The 17,671-nt window shown below is 45.6% G+C and overlaps 2 protein-coding genes across 9 annotated transcripts in view; one reads left to right on the forward strand and one right to left on the reverse strand.

Moving 5' to 3' along the window:
- ALS2 (alsin Rho guanine nucleotide exchange factor ALS2) overlaps nt 1–475 on the reverse strand; it is a 46,887-nt gene extending 46,412 nt beyond the window's left edge. For 4 of the 8 annotated variants that reach the window (XR_015699074.1, XM_087733623.1, XM_087733617.1 and 1 more), the window contains exon 1: nt 363–475. The gene's annotated coding sequence lies outside the window, so the exon portion shown is untranslated. Of the gene's footprint in view, nt 1–65; nt 324–362 lie in introns of those variants that run through there. The other 4 variants (XM_087733618.1, XM_087733622.1, XM_087733620.1 and 1 more) reach the window with 2 other exon arrangements.
- Nucleotides 476–8,064: 7,589 nt separating this feature from the next.
- Nucleotides 8,065–17,671, forward strand: part of CDK15 (cyclin dependent kinase 15) — a 28,324-nt gene continuing 18,717 nt past the window's right edge. The window contains 4 exon segments of the mRNA XM_087731492.1: nt 8,065–8,226; nt 12,172–12,234; nt 14,240–14,363; nt 14,890–14,998. Of these exon segments, the coding sequence (XP_087587618.1) occupies nt 8,065–8,226; nt 12,172–12,234; nt 14,240–14,363; nt 14,890–14,998 (458 nt within the window).

The raw sequence follows: 17,671 nt of genomic DNA on the forward strand, positions 1-17,671 counted from the left end.
TCCCTTCAGGGGAGAGCAGCCATTTCCCCCGCTGCTCCTCGTAACCCCCCCCAAACTTTCCCCACCTGTTGCCCTGAGCCAGGGCAGCACCTGCCCTGCCAGAGCGGCTCCCAGGGGAGAGGCGTGGGGAGGGGGGCGACACCCCGAGCAGGGGCCGAGCGGCGGGGGAGCCCGCCGTGAGAGGCCGTTGGCGGGGTGAGGGAGCGCGCGGGTGATTAACGGCAGCGCGAAGCCGCCGGGGGGCGGCGAGGGAACCTCCCCACACGCACCCCGCGCCGGTCGGCGCCCCGCCTGCCGGGGGCTCCACTCCTGCCCCGGGCAGGGCGCGGGCTGCCCCCCCACCGCCTCCCCAGCCGCCTCACCCGGCGCCGCGCTCGCTGTGGCCGCCGGTCCGCCCGCTGGCTCCCGGGGCGCAGATCAGCTGATTCACGCGGGGCGCGCGGGGCGGGGCCTCCGCCGCGCAGGGGGTGGAGCCTAGCGTCGGGCCGCGCGCGCGCAGGGGCGTCGGGTACAGGGCCGCAGGCCGGGGGCGGGCTCCGGCGCCCGCGCCGACGGGTCCCTCCCCGGGACAAACCAGGCCGCGAGCCGCCTGCGGGGAGCGGCGGGAACGCGCTCCGGCGGCGGTGCTGCTCCCAGCACCTTTAGAGCCGCGGTCAGGAGAGCGGTGAAGTTGGTTGTGCGAGGCCGCCATTACCGTGGTGGCACCAAGAGAGCAGGAAAGGCACCTGAAGATATGTTTTAAAACATGAGAGGCACAACTAAAGAACGAAGCTATAGCCTACCCAGGAAACCTGACCGATAACTAGCAGTAACACCCGGCCGTCCTTCCCTGCTCCATAACCCCTCTGAGTTTTGCTGCTCGTTTAAATGGGAGCAGGCCTGCACCACAGTTCTCCGATAGGCTCATCTAGAGCCCTCCTACAGGACAAGCCTTCCCTAAATAGTTATGTATATCTACATGTACACGTATACGTGTGTACGTACACGTTGGGCACAGACGTGTGTTTTTATACACGCATAAATTCCACAAAGTATGTTTAAAATACATAGGCATAGATACACCTATATCTGTATATATACAGTATATATATGTGTGTCTACTTGAACAAGTCTTGTAAAATGTGCTTTTTATATAATGTCAGCAATGAGTAGACTTTCTTACATTGCCTGAAGCATTCCTTTAAAAACTATGGTTCCAAAGACTGGTATAGGCTCTCCTTTATAAACCCTTTCTTACATTTTCTAAGGATAAGTATTAAACTTCTCTGTTACGGCATTTCCTTTGCTAACTGAGATGAATACTCCATTATTTATTTTTTTTCAATACCCAGAACCACCAGCTACTACCATGCTTTCTTCATTTACCAGCCCCCGCTAACTAGCAAAAGTTGGATGATTTTTCTTTGTAACAGACTAATTCCCCTCTACTCCTTAACACAGAATGTACCTAAGATCATATGTATTAAAATGTATAATTTAATTTGTCCACTTCTTGTGCATTTATCTTTCCATTCCTTTAAAATGCAAGTATTACTTATGCTTAAATATATTTTAACAGTCCATTTGTATAAATATGGTCATAATAATTAAAAATATTTTCCAGAATAAGAAACTTTGTACAGATGTGCAAACGATGCTTGCATAGCCAGTTTATTACTGAGTATGTTGCATCTAGACAACCTTTCTAATGCTTGGACAGCACATCCAAATTACTGCTATATTCTGATGGCTCAAAGAATACACGGAAAATAAATAGAAGACCGAAGTCCATGATGATAGGTATTTAGCAAATTATGGCTAACTGGGGACTCCAAAAGAAAATCATGTGAAAGAAATCAAGCCTTCCAGGTATGTTAGCTCCTTCTTGCCATGCAAAGGCTGGGTAGTTTGGTTGCAATGAGACATAGAAATTGTTCCTGCCTTCCCAGTACATTTTTGCTTAAAAAATCCTTTTGCTCAAGGAAAGAGCATTATTCTTAGACACCAAAACAGTGAAGCAAAGGGAAGATTTCACGTCACGCATTCAAATGAAAACCGAAGGACCTCAGGGGTCAACATAAAAATTCCACAATACAGTGCTTGCTCCCTCACCCCTTGCCGGCATTTTTCTCAGCCCTTTCACCTTTACACTAGTGTGGGTTGGGTGTTAGTCCTAGGAAGGTGCACAGTGAGTCCCAATCATGGGGGACTGAAAGAAGGGGACTTCTATCTGTCCACATCCAGCATAAGTCCACTGTGCATTGCCTTCTCAGTATATAATTGATGAAATCTATTTTGGCCTGGATTCATCAGTTTGCTCTGGTTATTTTGACCTGTGGACAAGACTATTGTCTATCAACTACAACTCATCGCATCCCTTAGACAGGTGATCCAACAGGGACAGACAACTCCCCCTGCTGACATCGCCACCACGTCATGGCTAAGAATGTAAATACCACAGCAAGGAAAGTCAACGTGCAGCCGCTGCAGCAAGCAGAACTCAGCCACGCTGCTCAGATAGCTCAACTTAAAGCCTAATGGCATAGAGAATAGTAACTGCTATAGACGTGGAGGGAAGTCAAGGTCTGTTCCTGTATGAAACCTACCACTTCATTACCTAACATATTACACTGAGAGTTGCTTAACTGAAAGAACTTTGTATGAGCAGAAAGTTTGGATTTATTGCTTAATTCTCCATCTTTAGTTATGAAAAAATCTTGGCTGTTTTTAGAGGGCACGTGCCAAATGAGCTGAAATCAATGGAGCTGCTCCAGGGGTGAAGTTGGATCATTGCATGTTGGACTTTCAAAGAAAAACTGCAGAAATCAAAAGACTGCTTGAGGCAGAGACCTCATGCGAGTCATATGAACTGTCATTACAGGCGGAGGGATGAGGAGGAACAAAGGAGAAAAAAAGAAATACATTTTAATTGCAATACATGGGAGACATGCTGTGTGTAAATGCTGTCAGACCAGGATGCTGCAGCTGCTGTTCAGAGAGAAGGGGCTCCCAACATATCCAAGGCCTTCAGCACATGGAAGCAGCGTCTACAGCAGAGGTATTTGATATCACACCGTGATACTTGTGTATTGAAACAGGTTAAGCCTAGGTTCTTCCACTTGTTGTGGGAGTGCAAAACATTCACATTTGCTTCTAACCAGACAGCATCAAACTTTGCAGCTTCAGGCTTGTGAAGCTACTGAAAGAGGACTCCGTGCCTTAGATGACAATAAATGCCTTTGATGTGATGAACAGGGAGAAGATTGCACTCCAGCAAGCTCTGTGCCAATGAGGGATTGTAAAACAGGGAGGGAGCCAACAACCTACAGTTCTGGAGGAGGCAGCATGCCATAGATTACAAATCCTGTTATATTTGAGTCAAATGATAATGCAGGCACCCATCCAACGTAGCTGCTCAGGAGGAGCTTGCAGGCTGCCTGCCATTTATTACCACTATTTTTATAGTTTTATAGTTTATGGCACTGTTATGCTGTATGGGCCAAATTAACAGGCTGTGTAAATTATGCAGTGGTGAGAAAGGCTCAATATGGCGGGGGGGAGGGGCAGGCAGGGGATTAAGGAGGAGAAGAAGGCATAAATTTAAACTTCCTGAAATTTCACTCCCGCATTTGGTTTTTAGTCCCTTCTCTAACAGATTGCTATCTAGAGATGAATAAATCAAGAGTAAGAGAGAATAACATGCATTCAGAATGATACTGGTAGAAGCATCCTCTGCAGTTAAGGTAGTTTTATCTTCATGTGTTCTCAGAGTGAGCGCTAGCATTTGCCACGACAGGAACAGTCAAGGAGAAAGGAAAGAATCATATCAGTAAAATGGTGGTTTACCAGTGATATAGTTTGCCTTCTTTTCCTGTGCCAGCTGTCAGATGTAACCAGAACACCCCTTTCTCTACCTTCACTGTAGCCCCTGCAGCTCCACACCCTCCAGCATTGGAGGTGCAGGACAAAGAGGCCTTGGAGTTCCCCTGATCCTTTCCAGGAGCAGGATGTTGTGGAGATGTTCAAACGGGTGAGTGTGCAGCATCCATAGAGCCAGACGGGAAATATTTCATCCTATGATTATTCCAGCCATGAATCAGTATTTAATTACTGAATGACATGCTAGTAGCTTCTTGTTCTACCCAGCAATCTAAAACACATACCAATTTCTTCATGAAACAGAGACAAGGCATTCTGTTTGGCGCTGCCACATCCTATGTACACATCCTATGTTCACACAGCTTCTCTAGATGAAGCTGTGTGAAGGATCCTGTGCACCTGTGTACAAGGGGATCAGCAAGAGAGCAAGGACCACCGGTGCCATTATTGCCTTCCCAGTGCATGCTGAAAACACCCATTACGGGAATCCATAAGAATGAGCTTGAAGCTGGGGAATTCAGAGTACTTACAGGAAGATAAAGGCAAATCAAAAGTCCAGCTTTGCCTTTAACCAGGATGTTTGCAAAGCCCCATCCCAATTTTTTGGAGAACTCCTCCATTGCAGCCATGGAGGCTCCACAAAGACACTTTGCTCATAACAGACATAAAGAACTTCTTCAAACATCGGTGAAGAGCGAGGGACATCATTCTTGAAGAGCATTTGTTTTAACCTGAAAAAGCTCCATGTGACATCTTCCTAAGTCCTTTCTTGCCTACTCAATATGCCGGCTGTCCTTCTCCCAAAACTCTCAGTTTCTTTCTCCCCTCATGAAGGAGGTCTTTGTGCTGGGCTGGGTGAGCATGTGATGGACGGAGGGGGAACCTGCTGGCCGGTGTATTCCCTCTTGACAGATGCATCCGAGCTTGTGATAAGGGAAGTGCCAGCTGCAACCAGAGCGTGTCCTTTCTAGCAGTGTAGGGCCCTCTTACACCTCCTGCCTACCTGCTCTGTAGTTGCTTTCTCACTCCCACTTCTATACACTAGCACTGCACAGCAGTTTTTGCTGCTTTTGTGTTGAGCAGTTGTGGACTGGAAATGCCCTTTGCACCACGGTCTCTGCTTGCTGTTATCACAAACGGTGCCACTTCCCTGTGTGGTGGCACTGATACCTGGAGCATCACAGATCCCAGCCTGAAGAGAAACGCTTTCAATAAAACTGGTGTTTAATAACATCTATCATTTGAGCCCAGTGAGAAATTCTTTCTGTCAGTTGACTTTGTAGAGCACTGGGCAAAATGTCTGCAGCTTTCTCAATTTCTTTGAGAAAGAAATGCTTTTGTTCAAGTGCTTGTTTTTGGCTGGATGTATTTACATGTCCCTACAGACCAAGTTCACAAACTGCCTGGTTGATTAACGCTTCTATTTTCGTCTGGTCTACAATCCCAAGAGGATCATAATCTGGTTTCTTCCTTACACAGTAATATGCAACCTTTGTGCCAGTCTGTTTTCTGGTATTAGTGAGAGCTATCAATGTAAGAGGTCACACATATTTTGTTTTCTACTTCTTACTGCAGTTCAAGACTAGGGTTGATTTTGTTGTTACTGTGGGGATGGAGTGTCAGGGACCAGATGTGCCAGCTTTCACAGAGTAGCCCAAGCACAGAAGAACTCTCATATCAGTCAACTCAGAATAATGAGAGAGGTCAGTGGACTCGCTCCATGTTTCTAACTGTAATTAAGATAAGGAAGTTTACAAAGTCCTTAGTCCAATTCTGGGTGAAAGCAGAGAGATACCTAAATATGCCTGTTTACAGAATGGCTTGTGTTACAGTTTCCTATACACATTTGCTGTGGTGCTTTTGCTCTGCATTTACACTTGTAGCCCACCAGTAAAGTAAGCCTTAAAAGCTTTATCTACATAGAACTAATGATGATCTAAAGATCAGCACCCCTGTAACACGCTCTACTTACTGGACAGGCTCAGAGCCTTAACTTCATTCATTATGGGAGAAAACAAGTGTGATCCTATGAAGGGTGTACTCTAAATAGATCTTTTGTGTACTGCTGAGCTTTGCAGCATCTGACACCTCAAATTTACAATGTAACTCAGTAGAGCAAACAAAGCACAAGATTTATTAACGCGGTGCATTTTCTGCTACCCTGGAGGAATGGCACTCGCCTGACAAAGAGCCACTTCACTCCAGGAAGCCCCACAGAGACGAAATGCGTTTAAAGCTCAGTTCTGGCTGTAGCACCTGACACCCCGGCAGGGGGTTGTAGAAGCAACCAAGTGAGGAGCAGTTCCCAGAGGCCTGACTCAGGCACAGGAGCTGAATTCTCCATATTACTGTGGACAGTCTGTACCACTCCTCTGGAGCAACAGCTCTGGTCATATGGGATTTTTGAGATACCACAGAGCCAGGTTAGCAGCCCCTTTCTGTAGCAGATGGGATCTAGCCAGAGTATCTCTACTGGGTTTGTAGGCAATTAGGTGCAGTGTGGAGCGTGTTTATGGTTCATACTGCTATTCACTGGAAATATACTGGGGGTAGCTAAATGGACTAGCCTCAGTACTAGAGGCAGTTTAGCTGCAGCAGCACCCAGCTCTGTGCAAGAACTAATTTACAATCTGTGCTGTTTCCAGTAGTTACGCTGAATTAGGCATCCCTTACTGCTCAGCAGTCTCAGTATTGACATATGCTTAGGCCACAGCTGTGTAATACAGTATATCTGGCTGTAGGGCTTTTAGAACCAGGTGAAATTGTTATGGTCACAAAAGGCAAAGTGCTAATCCAGTATAAATTTGCTTTGCCAGCATGAAACTCTTCAAATATCTTTTGCAGATTGTTTGAAAAACAAAGAGCAGCTTTTATCCAGGACCAAAACTCATTTGGCCTCCCACGGCCAGCCCAAGCTCTGTATTGTGTGCTTCGGCTCATTCAGCAGAAATGAGATTGTATGCCTGTGCCTTATCTGAATGAAATCTGTAGCACTGCATGGTCTGACAGTAAACTAATTTGGTTTTAATCAGCAGGGAAAGGTGAGTCTGGAGCAGCTCTGAGGCTATTCTGCTACGTCAGAAGCTGAACTAAAATCTGGAGTCAGGGACCCCTGTTTTTGTTGAGCTTTGGGGCTTCTGTCTGTGCACAGTTTCAGTATAACAGCTGGGTCGGATTCTTCAGTAGTGCCAGGGATCTACAGGCAGAGAGATCCCAGCTCCACCACTTCCCCACATCCCTCCTCTGTACAGAGCTACAGCAACTATTGTCTCAAACCTATGGCAGCAAAAGATGAAGCTGTCCATGCTCTTCCCCGATAAAGACTATCTTTGAGTCTTTCTGCTGAGAAGCTCCCTTCATGAGTGTGTTGGCTGGAGCCTGCTCTATCATGAGAAACCTAACACAAGGCTGAAAGGCTCAGAAGGCTGTAGCTTTTGTCTTAGCATCAGTCAGTGCTCTGTGGTCTATGTGGAGGCAAAGACTCTTCCATGTGCTGCCCTCTCCATCACCACACCCTAGATGTGCTGAGGCTTGGCAAAGGCACGTGAGCACCTAAGGATCAGGGCCACACAGTTGCAATGGTGCTTTTAGATGGTTAGGCCAAAAGAAAAAATGTGCCGAAGTTGTGTAAATACAAATAAGTTACTGTTCACTCGGTAACTTCATTATCTCTGCTCTTTGAGTTTTAAACCAGAGAAAGTAACCAATGTGCTTTCTCCAAGATAAAAGCACAGAGGTAAATTCAGCCTAGCATCCACAGTGATTTCTCTTGGCAGATTTTTACACCCTGATATTGTGAAGCGGGAAGCTGATATAAACTCAGCTTTCCCCAGAAGTCTCCTAAGGGCCTTGCTGAGGGCACGCGCCAGGGGGTGGATGGGAGAAGGGTGAGAAGCTCAGTGACAGGCCTGGGGCTGCTGCATTCTGGCTCTGGGAACTCCCAGCCCCTGCCTCTCCACATTTGCCTTGAAGAAATTATTTCTCCTCAGCTGAGAAGCTGACAGCTGGGAACTGTGAACTGCTATTTCTGACACAGGCAAGATCCCACCTCTGAGAGATGGACGGGTTCATGCCAAGCCTGGAGCACTGATGCTTGCTTCTCTAAGGAGCTGTTCCATCCTCCTCCAGACTCAGTAGCTGCTGCTTCTTACAGAACTGCCAAGTTTGGACTATTTCTCCCCAGTTTTTTATTTTCACTGCCTTGCTATGTCCACTGTCTCCTTCCACTTCCAGCAGCAGTGGTTAAGTTGGTCTTCCTTTCGTGTTTACCCAGCTTCTCTTCTCAAGCATTTGAAACATGCCAACATTGCACTGCTTCATGGCATTACCCAGACCAAGGAGACACTAACATTTGTCTTTGAATACACGGTGAGTTGATCTCTTTCTAGCTTCCTGTGGAGCTAGTACTGGGAAGTACTGGGAAGTGGCTGCATAATGAATTTACTGCCTCATGAGACATCTACAAAGAGATGAGTTGTAATCCTTTAGTGCAATGATTGATTTTCCTTCTTGATCTCCTGCGTTCCAGCCACACAGTCTTACTCTTTTCTTTCTGCATATGCGACAGCTGTATGCAAAAATGATTCCACGTCTTGTCTCAACTAGGGTGGCAGACACTATTTACCTCCATTTCTGCCTTGACAACACAATAAAAGTACTGTTCTTGAGCCACAGCAAGGACAGGAAATAATGATGTGAGCTCACATCCCAGCTGGGGTCAGATTTGGCACTGACCCCAGCGGCTCATCATGACCAAGCTGCAGGTTGCTCTCATGGTGTCATGGTTTCACATTAGAATGTGCTGGTTTTGGCTGGGGTAGAGTTAATTTTCTTCATAGTAGCTAGTATGGGCTATGCTTTGGATAGCTGGAAACAGTGTTGATAATACAGGGATGTTTTAGTTGTTGCCGAGCAGTGCTTACATGGAGTCAAGGTCTTTTCTGCTGCTCACACCACCCCACCAGCGAGCAGGCTGGGGATGCACAAGAAGTTGGGACACAGCCGGGACAGCTGGCCCCAGCTGACCAAAAGGATATTCCATACCATATGACATCATGCTCAGCATATAAAGCTGGGGGAAGAAGAAGGAAGGGGGGGACATTCAGAGTGATGGTGCTTGTCTTCCCCAGTAACCATTACGTGTGATGGAGCCCTGCTTTCCTGGAGACAGCTGAACACCTGCTTGCCGATGGGAAGTACTGAATGAATTCCTTGTTTTGCTTTGCTTGCGTGCATGGCTTTTGCTTTACTTATTAAACTGTCTTTATCTCAAGCGGCTATGTGATGCTTAGTTGCCAGCTGGGGTTAAACCATGACAGTCTTTTTGGCACCCAACGTGGGGCTCGAAGGGTTCAAGATAACGACAGATTTGATTGGAATGTGCCAGATCGAATTTATAGCTGTTATTGCTGTTTAGCTATTAATTGGCAGGCTCCTGTGCTTGCCATGGGGCTTGCTTGCCTTACTGTATATTAGAGTCTAGCGCTCATTAGTGGCTGCTTTTTGCTTTTGCTGCTTGCTGTACTGCAGTACTGCTTGTCGTCTTACTCTGCTGTGCCTGGGAACATTTTGATAACAGCAATGGCCATGCGCCTGGGCTGGCAGGTGGCCAGGGCATCGCTGCTGTTTCTGTGCTGCTGTACTGGATGGGCTGGAACTCCAATGTCAACTCCAGTCGAAGGGACTGTGACCTGTGGATGAGTCCACACGGGAGCAGGACACCCTGAAGCATCTGTGGCCGTGGATAAGCCCATGCCACAGCAGGTATGTCTTGAAGCATCTGTGGCCATGGTTATGTCTGTGCTGCAGCAGGTATACCTCGGAAGGGATTGTGGCACAAGGATAAGTCCATGCTGGAGAAGGCAGACCTCAAAGCATCTGTGGATGTAAGTCCATGCTGCCGCAGGTACACCTTGCAGCATCAGTGGCTGTGCACGAGGTCATGCTGGAGCACCTCAAAGTGTGTGGCCGTGGATAAGCCCACAACAGAGCAGGTACACCCCTGGAGGAACTGCAGCCATGGGTAAGGCTATGTTGGAGCAGGTTTACTTCCGAAGGGCCTGTGGCTGTGGGCAGGGCCACGCTGGAGCAGGTATATCTCTGAAGGCATTGTGGCCCGTGGAGAAGGCCACGCTGGAACAGGTGCACCTCAAAGCGACTGTGGCTGTGGATAAGTCTATGCCGCAGCAGGTATACCCCTGGAGAGACTGTGGCTCATGGATAAGGCTCCACTTGGAGCGGGTACTCCCCTAAGGGACTGCAGTCTGTGGGTAAGTCCAAGCCAGAGCAGAGGCAAGGGGACGAGTTCATTGCAATGTTAAACCTGATGGTCTGGTCCAAAGGGGCCAGGGGTGGAGATTGCAATGGGAATACCTTTAAATTGTTGTAACCCATGACTTGACTTGCATGTTATAGGAATTACAACAGCAGGAACCACCTGAACCAATGGAGGACAAGCCTTACAGGAAGCAGTGCAAGTGCAGCAGTGACCTGACCTGAGCTGGCTTTGGTGCCCAGCAGCCCCACACAACACACAATCCCTCCTGTCCTGAGTGACCACCATAACAGACAGAGCCCAAAGTCATGGACTAAATGAACTCAATGGACATTTTGTGGACATTTGTGAACATTTATGGACATTTTACAGACATTTCACAGAGGTGGTCCATAGACTAAGGGAATGATATCTGTATATTGTATCAAAGGATGATAAAGGAGGTGGTGGTTAATGAGGATGTATTGGATAGTGTGGGACCTGAGCATGACATAAATGGTATGGAATAAGGGGTGGAGAATGTGCTGGTTTTGGCTGGGGAAGAGTTAATTTTTTTCATAGTAGCTAGTATGGGGCTATGCTTTGGATTTGTGTTGGAAACAGTGTTGAGGCACTGGTGAGGCCGCACCTCGAATACTGTGTTCAGTTTTGGGCCCCTCACTACAAGAAGGACAGCGAGGTGCTGGAGTGTGTCCAAAGAAGGGCAATGAAGCTGGTGAAGGGTCTAGAGCACAAGTCTTATGAGGAGTGGCTGAGGGAGCTGGGGTTGTTTAGCCTGGAGAAAAGGAGGCTCAGGGGAGACCTTATCACTCTCTACAGCTACCTGAAAGTAGATTGTAGCAAGGGGGGGATCGGTCTTTTCTCCCAAGGAACAAGTGATAGGACAAGAGGAAATGGCCTCAAGCTGCGCCAGGGGAGGTTTAGGTTGGGTATTAGGAAAAATTTCTTCACCGAAAGGATTGTCAAGCACTGGACCAGGCTGCCCAGGGAAGTGGTTGAGTCCCCATCCCTGGAGGTATTTAAAAGACATGTGGATGTGGTGCTTAGGGACATGGTTTAGTGGTGGACTTGGCAATGCTAGGTTAACAGTTGGACTTGATGATCTTAAAGGTCTTTTCCAACCTAAACAATTCTATGATTCTATAATACAGGGATATTTTTGTTACTGCTGAGCAGTGCTTACACAGAGTCAAGGCCTTTTCTGCTGCTCACACCACCCCACCAGTGAGTAGGCTGGGGGTGAACAAGAAGTTGGGAGGGGACACAGCTGGGACAGCTGACCCCAACTGACCAAAGGGCTACTCCACACCATATGACGTCATGCTCAGCATATAAAGCTGGGGGAAGAAGAAGGAAGGGGGGGACATTCAGAGTGATGGTGCTTGTCTTCCCAAGTAACCATTACGTGTGATGGAGCCCTGCTTTCCTGGAGACGGCTGAACACCTGCTTGCCAATGGCAAGTACTGAATGAATTCCTTGTTTTGCTTTGCTTGTGTGCACGGCTTTTGCTTTACCTATTAAACTGTCTTTATCTCAACCCACGAGTTTTCTCACTTTTACTCTTCTGCTTCTCTCCCCCATCCCACCAGGGGGGAGTGAGCAAGTGGCTGTGTGATGCTTAGTTGCCAGCTGGGGTTAAACCACGACACATGGGGAGGGCAGGATGTCAATAAAAAAGTCCTCAGCATGAGTTTTGCTACTTCTGTTGCTTTTGCTGATAGCTATCAACCAAATTATAAGCAAAATACAGGGGCTATGTCTTCTTACTGCAGCTTTATGATTAATCCTGGCACAAGTATGAATTCTGTTAACTATCAGCCTCAGGTCATAAACTGCTAGGGTGAGATAACAGATCAGCTAGGTCTCTGATTTGGCCCAGCACTTAAGCACATCCTTCTGTGCTGCATCAGATCAGATGATCGCCAAGGTGAAAGAGACACCTTTGTCGTAGTTGCATATTTTTTCCACTTACAGAAGATGCATTGTTGGTAGAAGCATTTTACACTAGTAGCTTTCCCTCAACTTCTCTTTTATTTAGCACACAAATCTAGCACAGTACATGGGCCAGCATCCTGGAGGACTTAATTGATGCAACGTTATGGTGAGTTCCTTAAAAGACTAGTATCCCTTAAAGCATGAGGAAGTGTTATTCTCCACTATGTATGGTCACCATAAATTGCTTACTAATATTTATTTGTTCCATATATGACAAAGCTGCCTTTAATAAAGATGTCACAACCTCCCTCTCAGTCTCCAAAGCTTTTTTTTGGTTAGCGCCTCTTCCCATTTTCTGAGCCTGCAAAAGGATATTCAGTTTTTGCGGACAATGACATCTTGTGGCAAGCAAATCTGTCTCTACACAAATTTGTATCCTCTTATCATTAGAGTACATTATTCATATCTCTAATTAAAACCTCTCAGATCTCACATTCTCCTCCTCTGGAACTGTCTTCATATTTACAGTCATTTAAATCCCTTTTGTTTCTAGTACAGCTTTTTGGGATTGGTTGACTGGACCTGAGCACAGGTGAAGATGTGCCCTTACTTTACAGACTGATGTTGTAATAGTCTCCCACTCTCCTTTGTACACATCTTCACATTTAATTAACTTTCAGGATTGTTGCTGCACACTGACTTGAGGTTTCAGTGCAGATGTCCTCAGTGAATGCCTGGGTTCATTTCTTGAGCAGCTTCAGTTAATTTATATTACAGCTGTCAACAATAACTTTGTATCTTATCAAAGTGCCTATTCATCTGACTTTGTCAGATCTCTCTGAAGTTCCTCACTGTCACTTCTTATCATGGCTAATCTAAATACTTCTGTCATCTTAAAATGTTGCCACCTTGTTCACATCTTTTTCCAGATAGTTGTTAAGCAACACCAATTGTAATACAGTTTCTCAGGGCCCCAGATTTTAAACATCCTTAAAGCTCAGATATGTCCAAGATGGAGTGTTGTAGTTTTGGCACAGATCTCAAGGGCTCTGCTACCAGGCGGGCTTGTAAAGCCCATGGAGTACAGGGCTCTAACATGTACTCACTGGCATTTCTGTGAGTAAACACTAGCCAGCTGCTCTGCTTTCCTGTCCGAAAACCTCATTGTCAGCAGGAACTGAACTGCGAAATGATTTACTGCTCCTTTAGGAGGGTCATCTAGCTTGCCTCATTTTTTCTGGCAAATGTTTGTTTTTTCTCTCTGAGTGATTCCTATCAAATATGATGCAAGTATGCAGAATATTCCAGGGATGCTTTTCTGGTACAAAAATGACCTATGGGTGTCACTGTTTTTCCTCCTCTTCAGATTAAGCTTCTGGTGAAAAATATCTTTTCTCTAGTGAAGTCTAATTTCTTTTGCTGTGTTTTGTTTCTATCCACTCTCCAATTTCATACTTTGTTTCAGCCCAACTAATTTTACCCCAGGTTTATTTGCAGTGGTGGTGGGAGTTAGATATTTCTTTTTTGCTTGCTTTCTTGCTTGTTTTCTTCTTTCTTGCTTGCTTGTTTCATTCATCATACCTTATTTGCTGTATCTGTTCAAATCATGTCTTTGTGTTTTCTCCCAGCTTGAAGATAACAGTTCACATTGTCAAGTAAGTCAGTCCACTGGTCCAGCTCATACTGGGAAGAGGTGCTGCGTACAGCGGCCACAGAACTCCCTCTGCTGGTGTCAGCTGGCTCAAATGGGCAAAACTTCCAGCTCCTTAAACCTTCATTTTGCTTGGCTGTATGTCTTTGTCTTGAACACTGAAATCAGAATATCTGCTGTTCTGAAAGCCAGGTCTGTGTTTTGGCAAGTTGCGCTTGCTCCTGCAATCAATAGTCCATTTCTAAAGAAAAGTTAAATTTCCAAAATGTGCACTTAGGGACTGCACTATAACTACCCTCAAGGCCCAATATTCCACCCTGAAAACCTCAGAAAACTGCAGGGCAGTCATACCCACCACAGTTTTCTCTTCCTCAGCCAGCTCTACTCATTTTTGGGATTTTTACTGCTTTCTTACTTGCTTTCTCTCTGCTTTGTTCCAGGAGTTCTCCTGAAGTTCAGAGTTAATGTGTCAATGCAAAGACACACAAAATCATTTCAGTTTTTTGTTGGCTTTTTCTAGCTCTTCGTGTTCCAGCTTTTGCGTGGCCTGGCTTACATCCACCAACAACACATTCTTCACCGTGATCTGAAACCCCAGAACTTGCTCATCAGTTGCCTTGGTGAGCTCAAATTAGGCAACTTTAGTGAGTCACAGTTTGGATACTGCATCCACAGCAAATTAAGGCATAGAAGCATAACCTCTGACTGAACTTCAGGAAACTATTTCTGTGGTCAGTCCAGCCTTTCTTGCCTTTATACTGATAGGTGCAGGGAGTAACCTCATTTAAGTAAAAGAGCAATTACTGCCACATAAAACTGGTTCAAGAGAATTAAGAATCAACCCCTCTCTCTTCAGAAAATAACGTAACATGTAGAGTCCACAGCAATGTGCTGAACCAAAAGGCTTTCTTGGCATTGGTTTGGGATGGCTGCTTCAGTCACAAATGGTAAAGCCCTGCAAAACACAGCACATTGCTTGATTTGATCTGCCCAGAGGTATATTACAGACACATTTTCTTTGTCAACTGCTTGTAAACTGCATTGGGATTGCTTGTGTTTAAAGATCCAAGAGAAAATAATGTCCTGTTTCCAATTATCATGCCTTGTACAGGTAGAAGGACTGTCCTAACACAGCAGTCTTTTTTTTTTTTTTTTTTTTTTTTTTGGTAGGCCTGTCCATCCCCAGACAGACATACTCCTCTGAAGTGGTGACACTCTGGTACCATCCTCCTGATGTGTTGCTTAGAGCTACAGATTATTCTTCTGATCTAGATATCTGGTAGTGACCAATTTCAAAGCATCTGGGGTCCCTTGGGAAAAATAATCTTTATCTGAATTAAATTAAGCCAACCAAGTTACAGTAGATACAGTTGTAAGTCGAGGAATTAACACCTGTGAGCAGAAAATGTGTGAGCAGTGGGGAGTTTTGTACTGTTGGGTTCATAGAAGTTTTTGGGAATGATGTCACTACATCTCAGCTATGGATTTATATAAACCTCATCTGATAATATTTATGGGATACGTACATTTCATTTGGTAACATTTATGAGGCATTTTCAGGTCTTGCAACAGAATACCTTTGCTTAATGCATTAATTGTTTTGTATCTATGTGGTCGGCTGAGTCAGTGGTAGCTCTCCACAGCAATGGTTTTGTGAGGAAACAATGGATCCAGTCACAACTGCACCAACAATGACTTTGGCCTTGGTAACAAATGGTGGCATTAAAGGGTTTCTGAATGGGTCTGGAGATAGAAAGGTGTCTGAGATTTTCATTATTTCTGTGATACTTTGTCCTTCTTCTCAAAGAACATATCCCAGATGCACTCTGCATTTCATACAGGAGAAGGGCTGTGTTCTGTTAAAGCCTTCTTATGAGCTCTGTTCCAAAATCTTAATGTGTCTGGGAATCACAGGAAACAAGCAGGGGAGGGGGGTCTCTGAGAGCAGGCGGAAAGCAGGAGAGAGTGAGGACTTCACAGGGGTCCCACTGGTCCTTATGTAGCTGGGCCCTAGGGTTCATCCGCTTCTGGCTGAAGCCTGAGCCCGCTGCCAGCAACACAGTCCTGACTTACTCACAGACAACATACAGCTCATGAAGTTGCAGGAGACCACCCTTATTCTGGGCAATTTTACATCTGTAGATAGTATTGCTGCTTTACCCTTTCTTCAGACCAGTTAATTTTCTGCTTGTGGCTGTTACACCAGGCCTTTTCTTAACTGCTCTGTAGAGTCAAAGGCTGGGAAAGGGTGGGAGGGCAGCACTCTGAAGAATGTGCAAGAAGAGGGCTGGGTAAGTTTACAAACAGCAAAGCTCCAGGTCTTCTCAGGCTGTATCCCCCTCCACAGATCTGCAGCTTATCGGAGACTCTGATGGCCTAAGTCTGGAGGGCAGCTCAGGAAAAGTTTTTAGTTTGTTCACTTCCCTAGGCCTGCTGCTAATTTAATTGCTTAAAGATTTCTCCAAGGAGAAAAACCTTGCTAAATTCTAATGGCTTCCAGCTGCTAAGCCAGTCTAAATAGTCCTGTCTTCTCTCCCCCACCTACCTGTCACCTCTCCTCTCCAGACAGTCTCTCAGGAACGTCTGCTGAGTTTGAAGAAGATGCTTGCCTAGCAGATTGCAGGGTTTGTATTAGGCAGATGCCTGTTTGTAAGCCTGTTTGTTTTTTTTTTTCCTGAAAGTTGACCCCTGTCCAAAGCCCCAGCTACGCCCAGAAAGCCTGGCTTTTCTGCCTGTGCAAACCCAACATCTCCAGTATATAACGGTGCTCTAGTCTAATGAATAGCAACATAGGAGTAGTATACAAAGATCCCATCCAGCACTCTGACCAGCTCTAACAGCACAGTACTCTCGGTTCCACTGAACTACATTCACACTATAGGCACCTTTGTAATAACGCCTCCTTATAATAACAACATTCAAAGTGTTTGCCCTAAAGAAAGATGTCACGCTGAGAGAATAGAGAGTGCTTCAGCGAGCTCTATTCAGTAACTTCCTCTAACAAGAGTCATTTATTATCTTGATGTACACTGCATTTAAGTTCAATTTTTGTCTATGAGGAAATAATGTGAATTCACACAGATGTTACTTGTCTATTGGGAAGAAAGAAAAAAAACCCTATGTCTTTTGGATGCTGCAATTTACATGAAGGCAGGTCAGAATGCCCTTGGTAATGGCATGAGACAGTGGGTGTTAAAGCCTTGGTTTAAAGAAACCAATTATAACAAAATAAAACATTATGGCAATTCATGCATAGTGTGCTTGAGCAGCAATACTGTCAGTGGGAGGCGCATGGGAAGTGAATGAGGCCTTGAATAGATGAAGAAAGAGATATAGAAGGAGACTCACTCGCTCTTGGACTAACTAGAAAAGCTGCTTTAATCTCACTGTATCTTTTTTCTCTCTCTTTCTCCCTCACTATCTCTTCAGGACTTTAGAAGATTCAATTAAGGGATTTCAGGGAGACTAACATTTCAGGGAGATTACACTGCATATCAGAAAGACTTTTTTTTTTTTTTTTTTAACACCAAGTGCTTTATGCACATGCAGCACTAGTAGCTGCTAACATCATGAGTGCCTTAAGTCATATCTTCTCTTCAGTCAGGCTTTCCTTGTATAATCTTCGATTACAAAAAAAAAAAAAAAACCAAAAAAACCCCAGTAATCTTCCTAGGTAGTTTCATGCAGAATAGGAGTTCCCGTGCAGTCATTTAACATGGACTTGCCAGGCCCACTACAGCCTTCTCCCCAGCCTGGCTCGCATTGCCCCACTATGCCAAACTGGGAGAGACAGGCTAAGGGCTCCACTGTACAGACCACGCTCAGTGAGGAACAAGAGAAAGGATATATTTCTGGTTAAATATAAAATTGCAATCTCCCAATGCCAGAAAAACTGTGGAGAGGGAACTCTGGGATGCCACAGAGATATCTTAGATCTTAATCCTGATGAAGT

The sequence above is a fragment of the Nipponia nippon genome, unplaced genomic scaffold (genome assembly GCF_047370975.1).
Source record: "Nipponia nippon isolate SJK-2023a ecotype South Korea unplaced genomic scaffold, ASM4737097v1 scaffold_5, whole genome shotgun sequence".
NCBI classification, from domain to species: domain Eukaryota; kingdom Metazoa; phylum Chordata; class Aves; order Pelecaniformes; family Threskiornithidae; genus Nipponia; species Nipponia nippon.